Here is an 18,004-nt window from a genome sequence, read left to right as displayed (position 1 = left end):
TGCGGGTGTGTGTGGGTGTGTGTGGGGATGGGGTTCAGTCAAGTAGCTCGAAGCCCCCAAGTAGCTGCGAGCTGTTGGAGCTGTGCTCCAAGACGACGACGACGACGACGACGACGACGACGACGCACATAAAAACCACTATAAACTTTATTAATTTTAATTAAAAACACTACACTCATTCTGAGAGTTAAATTCCCGTGCACATCTTTTGGCTGTGTGCGTGACCATTGGGTAATGGGTTTTTTTTTTTTTTGTTGCTGCTGGCGTCTCGCTGCGTGTTGTAAGCCGCAGAACGCGTCCTGGCCAGCAGGCGGTGAACAGTTAAAAACAGGAAAGCCCACACAAAGTCTTCTTCAATCAAGCCGACTCTCGAAAGCCCTTTCCTGCCGCTTCTCCAAAAATATTATGACGCAATTAAAGTTTCATAAATAAAGTTAAATTACTTTAGGGAATAATTAGAATTATTTGGGTTTTCTTTGTTTTGATAAGTTCAAGAAATGTTTGCAAATATTTGGAGTATGGCTTTCCACAAGTTTTGCACCTTCATTTGTCAAATTTTCTCGTCAAAATAGTTTAATTTAATTTATAAAAATATTTCAACCGAATCGAATTTTAAAATAATATAATTCAGCCAGCTCGTTTCAAGATTCAACTAGTGTGACATAGAGGTAAAAAATTCAGAGTTTGAATTGGATAAATTAGAATAGTATTATATAGTTTTTATTTTCGTCGGTATTTACAATGTTCATTAAAAATAACATACCTTAAATTAAAATTATGATTGAACTTTACATTTTGATAGATGAAAGAGCTCGCACGGGCATGAGCTATGCCCCATGTAATTAGTGTACAATAATGAAGAAGCTGCAACTGAAAAATCTGGCCAAAGTTTTGCTGAAAAGGCGTAAGATGTTCGGGGTAGAATTGAGGGTCAGCAGTTGGGGCTTGGCTAAGGTTGGCCATGGGCTAAGGGCGCGGGCGCGGGCGCGGGCATGGAGCTTGGGGTTGCCGCTGCGAGTTTCTTATTTATTGTTTTGGCGGTGCGCGGCAGTTGGCCGCTTAATGCCATAAAAAACAAAGGTGCCATGGCGATAAACAATAAAGGGGGTGCAGATGGGCGGTGGGTGGTTGGTGGTTGGTGGTGGAGGGGTTCGCTGCCAAGCATTTTATGCAAATTTATGGCTTAAACACCAATTTTTTGTTTTTTATTATTAATTTTAAATAGCAAGTGCTCGCGCTGCCGACAAAAATATATAAATCAAATAAAACAAATACAAAATATATGATGAGCACTCACACACACACACATACTCACACACACGCGCACACACACTCACTCGAAAAAAAAAATTAAAATTATTAATTAACTCCTAGCTTATTTGGACTCTTGGCTTTGTCTGCGCGACATCGAGGTGAGCGACTCAGTGCTGGAATCTTTGGCCAGGCCATGGAGCGGGCCGAGCAGACTGAGCAGAACTGGCAGCAGGATTAGGCCATGTACGGCACCAATGAGCACAATGCCCAAATACATTCGGAAATAGAAGACCTGAAAGATCTGCGATTTGGAAAAGGCCAGCACAATAATGCCAGCGAATTTGGTCAACGTAATCCCGGATAGAACGCTGCTGCCGGTAACGCTGAGCGAGTGGAACGCCCGCTGCTGAGCGTTGCCTCTGGCCTGCTTAAACGAGCGCACAATATGCGCGACAAACTCAACGCCAATGCCGGCACAGACGACCAGGTTGACCAACGAGATGGCGTTCAGGGTTATGTCCCAGGCCCACATCATGCCGCCCATATTAATCAGAATGCAGACGACCATGAAGAGCACAATCACGGCCGACGTTATGTCCAGTCCGGTTAGCAGCAGAGTCACAGCAAAAATGGCCGCCAGCGAGAGACCCAGCGATACCAGGGCATCATCCCAGATCGTCAAATACTGCTCATAAAAGATGAAGAACACGCAATAGGGAAACACTTCTGTGTCGGCGCCATTATTGGCCAGCATCACATTGATTTCAGCCTGGACACGACGCGCCTCCCGCAGCGCCGCCACAAACTTGTCCGATGTTGTCGACGTGGTCGAGTACTGCATAAAGTGCGTATCCAATATGGTAGCCAGTCCCTCGTCGTTCAGCGTATAAATGACGGCCTGCAAGGACGAACATAGATGTCAGATGTCAGCAATTATCGCTAAAATTCCTCTTTTGGTTGCACACAAAGATTTGCTGTATCTATGTGAACCCAATAAAACGTTTTTGTTGATTTAAGCCAAGCCTCGCCGCCTTAAGCTTCGGCTTGTATATTTTTTTTTGGCATAATTATGAAGCAAGGTTTGGCTTCTAATTCTAATTTTCTAACAAGTAGATTGTCTGTATGGCTGAACCTCCGGTTATATCGTCAGCAGACAAGTCCTTGTCCTCAGACCGAAGCTATAACCACTTGAGAATTATAGGCAAATTGGCGACAAGGCTAGCAAAACCAAATCCTACTGTTGTATGCTTTACCACGCAGTATATACTGTGTTTGCGCTTGTTACAAAAAACTGCATTTTAGACCAAATACATACGAAAACTAAATTCGTTCGGATTCGGATGAAGCATAAGCTCGCCTCTTATTAATACTTAAGCTACGGTTGAAGGTTTGATTCGACTCGCTGCCTTGATAGGTATAGACAATTATTGTTAGTTTGAAAATTCGCTGGAATTCATAAGACAGACAGACCTTCTATACCTAATTTTATATGGAAACAGTACAAATAGAATAACAGGAAAAACTGTCTTCTATTGTTAGTTGAGCTGTGCGTTCTGTGAGTTTTGTATACTTACGTCAGCGTAGGAAGGTCGGCCCGCCTTGGCGCATTCAGCATCGGGTAGATCTGAGAGGAAAAGTGGCACATATTTGTCAAATGTTTCCGGAGTGGGCCGCAGTCCATCTTCGGTGAATTGCCGCTCACAGGGGTAACAATCGTCGCTCTTGGAGTCTAGAATCAAGAGACGAATGGACTGTAGTTTAATCAAATTGGAGGCATGCCTAGTGCGCACTTACTGCTGGCACAGAAGCCGCCGGTGGTGGCATTTATCTTGCAACAATCAGAAATACCGATCCAATCGATATAGTCGTCGATCCATGAGGATGCCGGCCTGGCCAGAGCGGTTATCTGCGGGTAGCGCGACTGCGTGTAAAGCTGCACGGAAAGCGAATCGTTGTTGCATTCAACGCCGCCGCATATGACATTCTGATGAGCCGGATTGCTGTAGTTGAGGCCTGGCTTAAGCACCCAGTAGACGGGCGCACCCATGGCCAGTAGGTCGTCCATGTAACGGAAATACTTGACCACATGCGAATTCTTGGGCATAGACATTTCCTGATCCAGACCTGGCTCAATGGAGGGCATGACCATCAAAGACAGGGCCGTGACCACAGTGAAGATCAGCAACACGATGATCTTAACCGGTCTGAAATGCATGAATCGGCGATGAATGACGGCTCGGCGAGAATTCTCACACAGTCAAAAGTCAAAGGTCACTCACTTGGATAGCAAGAAGGGCGCATAGAAGTTTTTGAAGAGCTGCTCCAGAACGCCAACCTCATGGGCTTTCTGCGGCTTAACCTTGCTGCGCACACAGCACAGCATGTCCAGGCGTCCGTCCTGATAGCGTCGCTCATCGATGGCCATCAGCGCCACAAAGGCGGTTATCTGCAGCAAGAAGTCCAACAATATGGCAATGGCTGCGTACATGGCGAATGTCTTCACGGCGGGCATCTCGGAGATGGCGCCAATGGCAAAGCAGGCGAACTCGCTGCTGGCCGTTTGCAGAATGGATGGTCCCACCTGGCCGATGGCCTCGCCGATGGCCTCATGTGTGCTCGCATAGCGATTGGGATCCAGGCGCTGGTAGGTGTGCACCATTATGAAGATGTTATCAACGCCAACGGCGAGCACCAGGAACGGTATCACCTCGATAGCCAGCATAGTGGTTGTCACGCCCACATATCCCCAAAAGCCCAGGCTGCAGATGACAGAGGCCAGCACAATAACGATTCCACTCACGGCCAGCATGATGCGCGAGTCACGCAGGAAGCCGACACAGCTGCGAATGCGGCCCAGCGCAATGGCCACATAGAGAAACATTACCACATAGCTGATGACCACGGTGCCCACCTCGCCCTCGGACAGCTCGACAATGGCATCCTGAATGGAACGCTCCGCAGAGTAGGCTATGTCCAGGCGTGCGCTGGTGTAGTTCTTCATGAAGTCAATGAAGCGCTTCTCCCATTCCAAGCTAATGTCCAGCTTACTGACATCATTCTGGTTCTTGCCCAGAAAGGTCAATACCAGGCCAGTGGCTAGCATATAGTCGGGATCCTCCCCACTGGCAACAGCTGGCATGCCGCCCACAGCAATGCCCGGCTCAATGGGTCCGCCATAGGTGCCGTAGCAGTCCTCCATCATTGGCACACTTTTCATTGCGAAATTATAATAATAATTATTATTATTATTATTAAATATGCATTTATTTTATGCCTATATTTTGACGATTTGGTACGCTCTCTTGGTAATTTGAGAAATATATTAGAAATGTTAGACTACTTATTCTTATGCCTATGCAAGGAGTGCTTTATTATGCCTGGCTAGTCTTCTATATCTATACCCAAAACCTGTCAGAGGCCACCAATAATTTTTTTAATAAAATATTGCAAGTATTGGTAGAAACCCGACTTGGCCGATTTCTATATATAAAACTCTTTGTCTGACTGACTGACCGATTGGTGATCAACGTACAGCTGAAATTATTCCTGTGGTTACCTGATTACCACAAGAAATTCCACTCGCAAGTGTGCCAAAATTGCGAAAATCGTTTGCATTTAACGTGTTTGTTGACCATCCGATCAGGTTGAAAGTCATTTTCAAAGAACTTCGATCAAGTTCATTTGACGGCTGTGTCACTAATTTCGGAAAATCTATCCCTATTTGGTGGGAATGCGGCTCAAAGATTGAGTGGGTGACGTTTTGGCCTCAAATTAATTGCCAAGGATGCTTATGAAAATTCATTTCACACTTTTCACAGAATCCTATCTTCCTCGATGGAAAATGCGGATCAAAGATTTTTTGAGTGAAGATATAAGTTTCGTGCGAAAGGCCTTAATGCCATTTTCAAAGATCTTTGTAAAAATTCATCTGATACATGTTTCACACTGTTTCGGGAAATACGCCCCAATGTTTTAAATTCTGTCCGTTCGACCTCAAACTTTAGAAGTTTTCGAGATAGTACGGGTAGATTAAAACTTTCCACGGGCGGGAAATGGGTGATTAAGTTTTATCAACAGGTTTTTCGAAGCACAAAACTTGCCACGGGCAAGGCTGGGGAAAACCCGCTGATTGGAATTGCAAACTGAGTTGATAAAGCTTTGTTTGACTTTCTCGGGAACAATCGATTAAAAATGAAATTTAAGAAAAATTATTTCATTGTTTACCAAGGAAAAACAGCCATATTTGGCAAGCCATAGATTAAATATACTTGCAGAAACATAGCTTAGAAGAGCCTAATACCCTATCGATTCTTCCCACACTAGGAGCTTTATATATAACATGTAACAGACTAAAACATTCAGTATTGTTTAATGCTTTTTATATATCAAATCAGCTGCTACGCAACACTAGCTTGTCAGTGTTGAGCAAAGGGCAGACACTCTTTGAACAGAGTGGGATCGAGACGGGTGTGTGCGAATGTACTCTGATGATATTTTATTAAATTAAGAAATAAAGAAAAAGATAGAAAACTAATAAGTGTCTAACAATAGTAGGTGATGTGTTAATAACATAGCCGAAGCTCGTTATTGCTGACATTGTTTCTGTTATCTTGAAGAACCAAAAAGGTTTTTCATGCAAAACTCACTTTTTTGCTCGATTTCTCCTATAGAGCTTTATGGTATGGTAGCTCTCTATTGATCAGATAAGAAGTAAAGTGGAACTAATAAATGCCAAGTGTGGTGAAGATGTCTTGAAAAACCGAAAAGTTTTTTCTATATAAGTATATGGCGCTCTATGCTCAGAGAGGGAGGATGGCTCTATTGGAATTCCTTTAAGCTGTTCTTCTTTCTTATCCTGACTAGCTCTTAGGCCTGCGATTTTTCATGTATCTTGTTTAGACTTACCGCAAGCAATCCTCCAATTGATTCAGATAGTTTATAGTATAGTTGTTGCTGTCCTCATAGGAGCTTTGGAATTTGGACATGTCGTGCTGAAAGTATCCGTAGACGGACTGTATGACACAGTCGTCGACGGTGGGTGTTAGGCCGGGATAGAGAACTGGCGCATAGCATATCTTGTCCAATCCGGCGCCCTCCGACATGCCCAGCTGCATAATCTGTTCCTGCAGCTCGAATACCTCCTGCAGGAAACTCTGCTCAAAGGCTGGACCAAAGGTGAGAACTCCGTTGATTGTTTCGTGCGTAAACTGCGATGAGAGACAAACAGTCCAATAGCGACAGAGAGAGAGAGAGAGAGAGAGAGGGAGGATGAGTGAATACTTTGTTGGACATGAGAGAATATTTACCGTATTTTTGTTCACCGGCTTCACAAAGAGCTGATTGGTGCGATAGAAGGGTCCGAAATGCTGATCGAAATAGTCTTTCTCGATGCGCGTCTGACTTTGCTCGCTGGCCCAGAGCTCGACAGGATCGGTGGTTACGTTCATGTAGACTATACCATAGCCGAGCCCACCAATGGCCCAGGAGCACAGGGCCAGCACCAGGACCGGATGCTTGGCACAGAAGGTGCCCCAGCTGCGACAGCCGCGATACAGAAAATCGCCATATAAGGTTGGCATACAAACGTTGGCTCCTCGACGATCCCCGGTGGCACCCCAGCAAATGAAGCCTGTTATCAGCAGGCCCAGCACCAAGGCAACTATAAATGTAATGCCATACAGTCCGGCCACCTGCCATGGATCCACGAGCCCAGTTGGCGCCTCAGTCAATGGGCAGGACTCCTCGCAATCGATGCACGCGCAGGCATAGTTGCCAGCATAGCTCTGTCCGCAGTCGAGCGGATGCACCTCCAGATAGTAATCTTCGGAGCCTTCAGGCGCATCCTCCGACCACATGTAATTGATAACGAACGGCACATAGTCGCTGTTCTCCGCATCGCCCATGAAGTTATACCATCTGCGATAATTACAGGTCTTGGCATTGTAGGCACCACAGCCCAGATCCATGGCGGGTCGTCCCGTTTGCGGATGCTGTATGCTGGCACAGCTGTTGTAGATCTTCATGGCGCTCTCATCTTGGACGCGATAATCAATGTGCTCCACAAAGTCCAGGCCATCTGGATTCTCTGCCAGGTAGGCGGTCAAGAAGAGCGAATGATTTTGGGCACAGGTCATGGAGCAAACGGTCAGTGCCATGTTTAACGTACAGGTGGGACACCTTGAATATACACCATCGGCCTGCGTCAATCCTCCGTCCATGGTTACAATCTGTTTTGCATCGCAGCAAAGCTTTAGCTCCTCGTCCCCATTCTCGCCCTTGTATTCCGCATACAGGGTGGGACAGCGTCTGGCAAAGATGACCTCCGACTCCGCATTGTCTACGGCCAGGGGCGGGCCGGAGTATGCCAAATTCTGTGCATGTTCACCAATCATATGGCTCTGTCCATACCAAATGCAATCGGCCCTCGCGCCCAGCTGCACAGCCGTTGCCAATAGCAGCGCGACCAGTTGCAATTTCACTGCCATTTCAGGCCACAAAAATAAAAATAAATAAACGAAAAAAAAATAACAAATCAAATAAAACTAAAAAAAATAATTTTATTTGCAGCACAGTTGACCAGCAGGCACTTTAAGCGCAACAACCGACCAGCTCGTTAACTGTCTAACAACTGATTAATCAATTGAAATTAAAAACCAGCTAGCTATGTGGGTAGCAGTATCGATATGAAGTGCTCTCTGGTGGGCATTGATTAGATTTCGGTGCTGATTCGGCGATTAACCAGCTCTGAGCTCCATTAACAGCCCAGCTGCGGCTTATCTGGGCCGGAGGCAGATAAGCCGCCCGTTTTAGACGATTCGGAAATCGATTAAAGTCCCATTGTTGGTCTTTTCTATTCGAGAAGCAACAAAAACTATTAATCCCTAAAAACTAGATAGGGCCTAATAACTTAAAAATATATGTACATATATAACCATAAACTTTTAAGCCTATGTTGCCACTTGTACTGGGCAAAATGGTCTGGCTCAAGCTTTCCTCAGTACATAAATATTTTGTTAAACATAAATAAATACTAGTCACAAAAAAAATATAATCTATAATTGATCATTTGAAGATCATGTTCTTTTTATATTAATAATAAAAATATTAACTATCTACCCAATTATCTTCACCATGGCGAAGATGAAATACCCTAGTAGAGAAGAATATTAATAGTAATTTGAAAAGCAGAATAATATAACTATTATAGATAGAGAGGGAGAGAAATAGAGAGAGTGAAAGAGAGAAGACAGAAGAGGGAGAGAGAGAGAGAGAGAGATAGAGAGAAAGAAAGAGAGAGAGATAACGAGAGAGAGAGAGAGAGAGAGATAAATAGAGTATGAGAAGAGAGAGAGAGAGAGATACATGGAGTGTGAGAAAGAGATAGAGATAGAGTATAAGAGAAAGAGAGTGAGAGAGAGAGAGTACAATAGAGAGACATTTAGAGACATATGGAGTATCAGAGATTAAAATAGAGTTAGAGGTAAAGAAGAGATTTGCTACTCAATTTATTTAATAATATAATAATGTTTAAATTGTGATGTATTATAATATGATGATAAGTCCTACTTGATTTCATGAGAATCGCGTAGGAGGGTGATAATTAAAAATGGGTTTTTATATATACGACTATATACACTAATATTTTTGGAGGAGTTCACATGTATCTTTTCTAAGATGGCATTTTTCAAAACCCTGCCCCAGAAGTCAGTCGCTCAGTAAGTAAGTCAGTCAGTCAGTCGGTCAGACAGTCAATCAGTAAAGCGATATTTTTTATTTTCCTTGGTAGCAATAGAAGAAGATAATACATAAAATGGCCCGTTAGAGGTTTTTGTATGTGATTCACTTGGTTTCTCGATACGGCTTTTGTTACCTTGCCATGTTGCGTCTGGGCGCTTTATATTTTTTATGGTATGCAAGTGTTTTAATAATTTTCAAGACTCCGGCAACTGTCGCTTATCATGAGCGGGCTAAACAGGTGTTCACTTGAGAATTCGACAACTAACGACCGCGCAGTCGAATGGCAAATAATTTTATAGCGATTTACACTTATCGCAAGCAGCTGCCAATACAGAAAGAAACACTCATCGACAGATCGCTACCAAAGCTACCCAAAGAAATGCCGGCGTCACCGGGCCCATGAATACCCCATTAGTTAAGCCAGGTGTGTGCCCGGTGTAAAAAACGCGCTGATAAGCGCCATATATGCCAATTAGAAATGTCAGCAATAGGTCTTATTACCTAGCTATAAACCCTAACGTGCGATTCGGTAGGTAAGGGCTTCGACCTATTTATAATTATAATTTAGCTCGTCAGCTTTAGTCGATAAGTTTGTTTTGCTTTGATAGCAATCTTTATTTCGTATATCGAAGATCATAACAAACGAATTAGTTATAACAATGTTAGCTTGCATTATTATTATAGTAATGCTAATAAATATTCCTATTATCACTAATATTATTGTTGTAATAGAATATTTATGAAAAATAATGTGGCCGGCAAGGCAATCGCTGAAACTTGAGTCAGAAAATTGTATTTCATATGCTACCAGGTTGGTTCAATAAAATCAAATAGTTAAGTAAGATATGGAAAAAAAGTTTTACTACTCGAAACAAAAAAATTTTGTACACGAAGCAACAGCAGCGTGGAATGGGTATACAAACACAAACAATCAGGAACACAAGACAGATACGCAATCGCAACAACTTGACTCGCCTGAGGATTTGGCCGTAGTGCCCTCCAATCAAAAGGCCAATAGCCAGGTGCTGCCGGTGCAGCCAAAGCCTTTTCGTAAGTAACGCAGCTGAGCCAAGATGCCAGCCAAGAGTAACTATAAAACTATATAGAGAGAGACACTTTTCTAGCCAGCAACGCACGCCATCGCATACTTGAGGACTTGGCCGGCGAGTATCATCGGCTGGTGCGCGACATCGAGTGGCATTTGCCGGGGGAAGCGGCCAATTCGGGCAGACGCTTGGCAGCTGGCGCCAGCCAAGTGCTCTTTAGGTATAACCATCAGGTCAGGGAGCCTGCGGACTGGCAGCCGGATTTGCAGCAGGATTTGGAAGAGGAGAGTGGCGATTATACCATTGGATTTGTGGAGCTGTTCCGCCAGCGTATGCACTACGATCGACTGGGCATACCGGTGACAACATTAGAGCTGATCTACATGGGAGATCGCGAGCGCGAATGGCGCCGACAGCAACGCAAGGAGCGCGAGCGCGAGCGAGAGAGGGAGCGGGAACGGGAACGGGAGCGGGTGCGGGAGGAGCGTGAGGTCGAGATCTACCAGTGCCAGCAGCGCACACGCCAGGACAGCTACACCCAAACGGAGGGTGAACGGGTCCAGCTGGGTCAGCGTCTGGACGGCGGCTATCGAGCTCAGGATGTCTGTGCGTGCGGATACATGGAACCGGAACCACCGACCACATGCGCCGAACTTTACTGCGTTGCCGACTTTAACGGGAACGGGAACGGAAACGGCGATGGGGACGATGACTGCAACAAGCCGTTCCACAAGATGGAGCCATGGCAGCAGGAGTGCGATGATTTCTATGAGCCGGTCAACCTACCAAATCCGTTGAGCACCTCCACTGGTCAACCATACGCACGATCCGGTCAGTACTTTGAAGAGTTGCCGGTGCAGTCGATGCATTACAATCAGCCGCTGTTGGAAGAGCAAGAGCCAATCGAGCCGCAATTCGAGCTGGAGCCGAACCAAATTGTTGATCCCAATCTAATGGAGCGGTCGGTGGATTGCGGCTGTTGCAGCTGCCAGGCTATGCACAAAGTGGAAAACCTGAAGAGCAAGCGCTTGATCAATGGGGCAGCGCCCCCACCGCCGCCGCCGCCACCGCCACCTCCTCCACCACCGCCGCCACCACCACCACCTCCAACAGCAACGAACACAACAATAACAATGACAACAACAACACAACCAACACCACCACCACCCCCACCCCCACCGCCGCCGACCCACGTATTAACGACAGCGCCGAAAGAGCGCAGCAGCTCGGCACATCAAAGGAAAGGGGAGAATCGAAAGCCGGAGAAGCAACGGGATGCCTTTGCGGCCGATCCAGCCAAATCGAGCCAGAGCCAACTTAAGAAGCCGCATTCACTTGGCTTCCGCTATCGCTATCCATCAATATCCAACTACAGCGGCAAACGGACACAAAGTCTGGAGTCCAATAATAATGTCGAGTTGACCCATCGGCTGCGCCGCACGCCCAAAATTGTGAATTTGCCCGGCAGGGTGGCCGCCCAGCAGCACGCGGCAAAGCGGTTCGGTAAGTACCAGGCGCTCAGCCTGGATACCACGGATAAGGTGAAGGTGCTCCTGGCACCGTGCACACCTCGTTTGCTGCTCAACGAACAGAATATGTCCGGTCTGATGAAAACCAAGCCCATTGTCCACACGGAGACATCGTCGCTGCAGCAGCTGGATCATGAGCTGGACGGCATGCCAGAGATTCCACAGGCAGCTGCTCAGCTGTCGTCCGAGTGGAGTGGCATAAAGGACGGCTCGGCGGACACCCTAAACGAGGTGTGGTGCAATCCGAGTGCCTTCGACAAGACTCGCCCACCCGGCGGCCTATATAGTCCGCGCGAGAGGATCAAATATTTGCCAATCGATGCACTGAATGTTGGCCATGTGGGCGCTCCGATCCTGGGCGAGGAGGCCGCACGCGCTGCCGTTGAGCGATGCGCCTACTTGTCCCGCGACTTCGACTGCCTAAGCCGGGAGCAGCGCGCCCAGGACATTGCCTTGCGCCTGCGCCAGCTGCGTCTGTTTCAGGACAAGGCCAGCCGCAATTATATGCGCATGCTGAGCGCCATGGGATCGGCGAACTGGCGGAAGTCGAGCATCGGGGACACAGGTGGCATACAGTTCGAGTGTCCACTACGCATGCCGGGCTGTTCGACTGTTCGTCTGCTCAACGAATCGCTGCTGGCCCACTTTCTGGAGGTGCATCTGAGTGAACCGGGACTGGCCCTCAATGAGATCTACGAACGGGATCAGGTGCTGATCATGTTCCAGCCGCGCTCCTTCAAGCGATCGCAGAACGTCTGCCTATCGATGATCGTCTATGCTGGGTACAAGAATAAATCCTTCGAGCTGCCCCTCATGCAATACGCGCGCGTCTACAATGCGGGCCTGCCCAAAGACTATGCCAAATACACGGGCCACATGCCCCTATTTGTGATGGCCTGTCGCACCCGACTGCAGCAAAAGCAACAGACGCAGGGATCCACGGATTTCCATTCCGCATCGACAGGCGCATCCAACGCCACATCCGAGACCCTGTCTGCCGCCGAGGAGGTGCGCATGGGCGGTGAGAACGTAATGGCCTTGTGGATGGTCAGCTTGGAGCTGCCGCAGCCGGTGCACGTGCACATGACCGTCTTCAATCGGCGCGTCGACATCTGCCGCAGCAGCATTATGCAGGTGCGTGGTCTCGACCAGTGCCACAATTGCGATCAGTTCATGCTGAACAGCAAGAACTATATGCGACTGACTGGACAGGACTTGCGTGTGCTAACCAATGACTACACAGAGCCCATCTATTTGGAGCTCTCTGTTCGGGATTATGCGGTCCCCATAACCCACGATAGACCCATCAAACTGCGTCCCACGCTGATCCAATGATGTGAAAATCCGTAAATCCATATGGGAAAAACTCGGGAAGCGAAACTTTTATGTACTCCATCATCATCTCAACGATTTGTTAACCAAATTTTATTGCAATGTTTCTAGCTAGTAAAAAACTAACCATATTTGGCATAAACAATAAGTTACTAGTAATAAAAGTATCCCAGAGATATGCGCTCTTGCCTTTGCATGCCCTCTAACAGGGTATTCTCATTTTGTCATGAAAGAGGAGACACCTTCAATCTAATAAAAATATATAGTTTATATTCTTGATCTGTACCAACAACTGTCCGTCTATTGTGGGCAATACATATGTCGATCACTATATCATATGGATACTTCATTGTTTTTAATATATATCTTATCCATTTATTGGCTTCTTAATGCTTCTTGTCTGTAGCAATATATCAACACACAATCATATAGCCTTAGGAACGATCGGTTAAAAAAAGATCGCAGTTTCATGTTTCACGACTCGAATCAATTTCCAGCCTTTAGGTTCAGTTCGTAAAGCTGGTTATCCAGATGCTTGTATCCAGAAATTGATTTCAATTCTTCAGTACGCAATCAAGTTTTTAATTTACAACTGATTAACTGAAAGATATTGTTTTTATCTGAAATTTATCAAATATGGTTAGATAAATCCAATAAGTGCGGTCTGGTTTATCCCTAAAATGTTCTTCAACGTTTTTTTGGACAAATTGGCTAATTTAAGGGTCGGTTCGTTATAAAAATAAATAAATTGGAATTCCGGTTTGCATCCTAGGTCTAATGTGATCTTGCTGCATTCATATTCGGCTGTGGCCCAGCTGTTAAGTCCAACTATTCCTACTGCTTAACAGTGCAAAAGCTTTGGCCACTGCTAACGAACTGTTAACAGAGTGTAAAGTTTGCGTTCTCTTTGGTTGTTGCTCTGCCGCTTTGCTGCTGCGGTTACTGCTGCTGCTGCTGCTGCTGCCTGCTCTCAACTGCCAACTGCAGCAAGAGGCGGCTTTATTTATTTTTTAATGCCGGGCAGAATGCTATTGAACTCTCACACACACATGCGCACACACACACATGCGCACACTCACACACACACACACACACACACACACACACACACACACACACACACACACACACACACACGAACACGCACACAGAGAGAGTATTTAGCATTTTGGCAGCTGCTGCTGTTGCTGCAAAATGCATAATGCATGGATTGTTGCCGGCATTCAGGAGGCAGCTAATTTGATTAGTTGCTTGGCTGTCATCTTGGGAACAGAAATCAGAAACCAGAAACCGAAAAGTCAGTTAACCGAAAGCAGCTAATTGAGCCACTGTCAGATTATTTAATGGCGAAACCGTGAATGGAGGCATCAAAAGTGCGAAGTGTATGCGGAGCATGTGGACACGTGCTCTGCAAAATCCAGACCTACGTGAACAATCCAAAATGCGTTCGGCAGCAGCGGCGGTGGCGGCAGCAGAAGCGCATCTGCAAAGCAGCACCCTCCTCCCCTGCAATGCAGCGTTCCCGAAAATCTGTTCCCGTTACCGTTCCAGATAACTTGCTTTCTACGTTCCAGGCGCATTCTGGAAAATTGTGTCAAGCTGACGACACAATTTTCAAATCGCATGCCCGGAGTTGCAGTTGGCTTCCCAAAAACAATCGCAAAAAAGAAACGAGAGGAGTTGAAACAGAGTCAGAGAGAGACAGAGAGAGAGAGAGAGAGAGAGAGAGAGAGAGAGAGTAAGAGAGTGAGAAAGAGAAAGAGAAAGAGAGCGAGCGCGTTGGCAGCAGAGAGACAGACAGTCGCGCACAGAAAGACAGACAAAGAGCGAATACAAGAGTGAGAGCGGCCAAATTCGTAAGCTGCCGTTGCACTAATAACGGCAAAGGTATTTCGCTCCGGTACAGTAGCGTAACAGGAAGTGGTGCATTAACACGCGCCGCAGCTGATGACGACGACGTCGCCCAAAACTTTAACTGGCCCGGGCCCCAAAAGAGCGCGTCATTAAAATAATCATAATAATAATAACAACAGGAAAAGCATAAACAACAACAATTGGCGAAATCAGCAGAAGGTTAAAAATGAAGAAGAAGAAGAGTGCGCGAACTATATGTGTGGGTTTTTTTTATATGTGGGTGTGTGTTTGTGTGTGTGTTGTGTATTATGAGTGGCATTTTATAATTTCGCGCAACTCCCTCCGATTGCATCACCAAAATAGTCAGCTGCAGTCTCAACTTTTGCCTTTAACCTAACGGATTAGGACCAGGCTGCGACGCGACTTCGACGTCACTAGCCTACAAAACTGTGACGTCGCTTGTAGGCGACTCTGTGTGTGTGTGTGTGTGTGTGTGTGTATGTATGGGAGTGTGTCATCAATTTTTGCAGTTTGCAGCCTTAAACTGAGCAAACGAATGACGTAGATCCCCATTGATGTTCCGATGCGTTTCATTTCGCAATTCGCAATTCGCGTTTCTCATTTGGTTGCGGCAAAACAGCCGAAAAACCTAAAAAACCGACAAAACCGGCTACACAAATGCCAAAACGTGCAAGCGAGCAGGCCAGCGTGCTTGTGTGGGTTGCTGTGTGTGTGGAATAGAGAGAGCGATGCGGATGCCGCTGACTCTAACGCTAACGCTGACGTTGTCGCTGCCGAATCCCAATTGCCGAGCCGACAAGTGCCGAACACGAAAAACGTGCACACGTGCAGCATGCAGAGACGGACGGCAGGCGACAAGAACTTTTTCGGTGTGAATGCCTTCTGCACAAAAACGTGGTTTTTCGGCTGTCAGCGTTGCAGTTGGCGTCGCAGCTATCGTCGCGGTCGCGGTCGCAGTCGGCGTTGGTGTGTGCTGCGTTTTTATGATGGTTGCAATTCTTATTCGCTCGTAACTGTTACCCAGTTTAACAGCTTGAACAGCTAACAGTTGAACGTTAACAGTTTAATGGCGCGTCGCTGTTAACTTACAGGCGCTGTACACAATTGCATTTTTGTTGCATACGCCAGGGCATAAATTGAAAACTTTCGTAAACGATCGTTGCGTGCGTTGTAGTTGTATGCGTATAGTTGTATGCGTATAAATGACTATCTGATTATTCTGATATTCTGATATTCTGATTATCTCCATCGTATTTTCTTATATCAGCTTCAAGTTTGCTGTTTATAGTACAATTTGTATATCCTCGATATGATATGATGAATTAACTTTTCTAAACTCCATAAACTACATGCATATATAGTTTTGATCAGTATCAACTGTCGAGTCGCTATAACCATGTACCTTTGCTACTTTGTCCGTCGTTCTGTCTGTCGATTTCGAAGTGAACTTCATTTTGTTACAGAATGGATCGTCCTACTGCATCAATCATTTGAAAAATTTACTTTTTTACGATATCTTAACCCCTGTGAACACTCTTGTGAGTTAAAATTGGATGCACATTTTGGGAAGTTCGAGGACTATTTTTAGTAATTTATCATATTATTTATATATCAAATTAACAAAGGAAAAAAAACCGTCTTAAAATAATGATGCTGTTTTATATTTTTAGTATCATATTAGCTTACATAAATGTAATAAATAAATAATCAAAATTAGGAAAATAATACTTTGGCAAAGAAAGTTTTGTCAAAATATTGATAATACGCCAGGTGGTACGCGCTGTCATTCAACAATAAAATTGTCCTAATTTATAAAGGCATATTTATGCATGGCAACTGCAAAAACAAACAACAGACAACAAAAAACAACAACAGGAACAAGACTAGGAACTGAACAAGTTGCAAGTGCAATTGCAAATCGCGTCAGTTCTCTTTAGCCGGCTCCGGCTCTGGCTCCGGCTTTGACTCCGGCAAATGAATCCTACTTTGGCTGTGGCTCCGTTGCTTGCTCATTGCCTTCGGGTTGAAAAGGGAAAAAGATGTGTTTCTGTTGTTATTGCTGTTGTTGTTGTAGTTGTTGCTTGCTTGCTTGCTGCTTCCGCCAGTTGCCGGAAGTTGCACGAAGTGCACAAAAGCTTTCGGCATTTCAGTTCTCTGGTTCTGTTAACCAAACTGAGAGCAGGAGCAGCGGCTACCCAAATGCAAATGTTGTTTGGCCTGGCAAATTGGCAATGGCCAAAAGACAAAAGCACAAACACCGACGACAAAGAGCAGCGCAACAGCCGTCGTCGCAGTAGCAGCAGCCGCGCAGCAGCAGCAGCAGCAGCAGCGTCGACTTTGGCAGCATTCGCTGTTATTGTTGTTGGCGGCGCACAGCGTTTGGTCGCTGTCGGTCTCGTCGCAGTCGCAGTCGCATCTCGGTCGCATTCGTGTGCGGCGCTTCACCGCTAAGCGACGTTTCAAATATATTTCGCTGCCTACACACTGCCGTTGCTGCTTCACGACGTTTGTACAAAGTGTATGTATGTGTGTGTGTGTGTGTGTGTGTGCCTGTGTGACTGGCTATGTGTCTGCGCCTGAGTATCGGTTCGGCTGCCTTCGGCTAGCTGTTCGTGTGAGCGTCGCTGTTGTTCGGCAAATCGTTCGTTTTCACATTCGTGCCTTCGTTTCGTTGGAGCCATCGCTGCTGCTACCGACTGCTGCTGCTGCTGCGGCTGCTAATGTTTGCTGCTGGCGCTTCCAAACGCTCGCTGGCCATGCAGCAAAAACAGTTTACATTTGTTTTTCCGCGTGCTCGCACACGTTGACTGACACGGTCTGCGACTCAGCGAGCGAGCTTTGTCTGTCTGTCTGTCTGTCTGCGAGTGTGCGTGTGTGTGTCTGTTTGTTTGTTGTTTGTGTGTGTCCCCGTCTGTGTCTGTGTGACCGGAGTGCCGACCCGGAGTTGCCACAGAGTGACCGGAGTTGCATGGCCGAACTAAGAGCACTCGAGCTTGCTCCAGTTACTGGCCTGTTCTAGTCAACGTTCTGGTCCGGTCGCTGCAACTGCAACTGCCATTAGATCAGCAGCCAAAGGCGACAGCAGCATCCAGTAAGCCCTCCGACCCTTCACCCAGTCCTCCAACTTATCCCAGTTGCATATTATGTATATGCATTTGCAAAGTCGAAAGTTAATTTTTGTACATTTTCTTTTTTAATTGTACTTTTTTTCTTTAAATTTTAATTTTGAGT

At 46.0% G+C, this 18,004-nt stretch overlaps 2 protein-coding genes across 3 annotated transcripts; one reads left to right on the top strand and one right to left on the bottom strand.

Moving 5' to 3' along the window:
* Positions 1-1,175: 1,175 nt before the first annotated feature.
* On the bottom strand, positions 1,176-7,822 carry Npc1b (Niemann-Pick type C-1b). Its single transcript, XM_064699603.1, has 6 exons — positions 6,561-7,822; positions 6,160-6,461; positions 3,534-4,463; positions 3,049-3,458; positions 2,829-2,983; positions 1,176-2,152 (listed from the first exon to the last, which is right to left on the bottom strand). The coding sequence occupies exons 1-6, from the start codon at positions 7,737-7,739 to the stop codon at positions 1,376-1,378; spliced, it is 3,753 nt and encodes a 1,250-aa protein (XP_064555673.1). The 5' UTR covers positions 7,740-7,822; the 3' UTR covers positions 1,176-1,375.
* Positions 7,823-9,794: 1,972 nt separating this feature from the next.
* On the top strand, positions 9,795-13,076 carry LOC135440583 (uncharacterized). Of its 2 annotated transcripts, none has more exons than XM_064699833.1 (2): positions 9,795-10,041; positions 10,116-13,076. In XM_064699833.1, exons 1-2 carry the CDS (start codon positions 9,837-9,839, stop codon positions 12,899-12,901), a joined length of 2,991 nt encoding a protein of 996 aa, XP_064555903.1. In that variant the 5' UTR covers positions 9,795-9,836; the 3' UTR covers positions 12,902-13,076. The 2 variants fall into 2 exon arrangements, with proteins under 2 accessions (XP_064555903.1, XP_064555902.1); XM_064699832.1 differs by having other exon boundaries at positions 9,796-10,041; positions 10,098-13,076.
* The last annotated feature ends 4,928 nt before the right edge of the window (positions 13,077-18,004 follow it).

The sequence above is a fragment of the Drosophila montana genome, unplaced genomic scaffold (assembly GCF_035044405.1).
Source record: "Drosophila montana isolate Dmon_TW-CO22-7 unplaced genomic scaffold, ASM3504440v1 contig_1624_1, whole genome shotgun sequence".
NCBI lineage: Eukaryota > Metazoa > Arthropoda > Insecta > Diptera > Drosophilidae > Drosophila > Drosophila montana.
The sequence above is the reverse complement of the archived record's forward strand: the minus strand, read 5'-3'. Positions and strand labels throughout refer to the sequence as shown.

Coding starts and splice junctions, on each gene's coding strand:
- Npc1b (XM_064699603.1), bottom strand. CDS start 7,739: ATGGCAGTGAAATTGCAACTGGTCGCGCTGCTATTGGCAACGGCTGTG. Junction 6,462..6,560: donor AGCCGGTGAACAAAAATACG/GTAAATATTCTC, acceptor CTCTCATCGCAG/TTTACGCACGAAACAATCAA. Junction 2,153..2,828: donor GCCGACCTTCCTACGCTGAC/GTAAGTATACAA, acceptor TCGTCCTTGCAG/GCCGTCATTTATACGCTGAA.
- LOC135440583 (XM_064699832.1), top strand. CDS start 9,837: ATGGAAAAAAAGTTTTACTACTCGAAACAAAAAAATTTTGTACACGAA. Junction 10,042..10,097: donor GGTGCAGCCAAAGCCTTTTC/GTAAGTAACGCA, acceptor AAAACTATATAG/AGAGAGACACTTTTCTAGCC.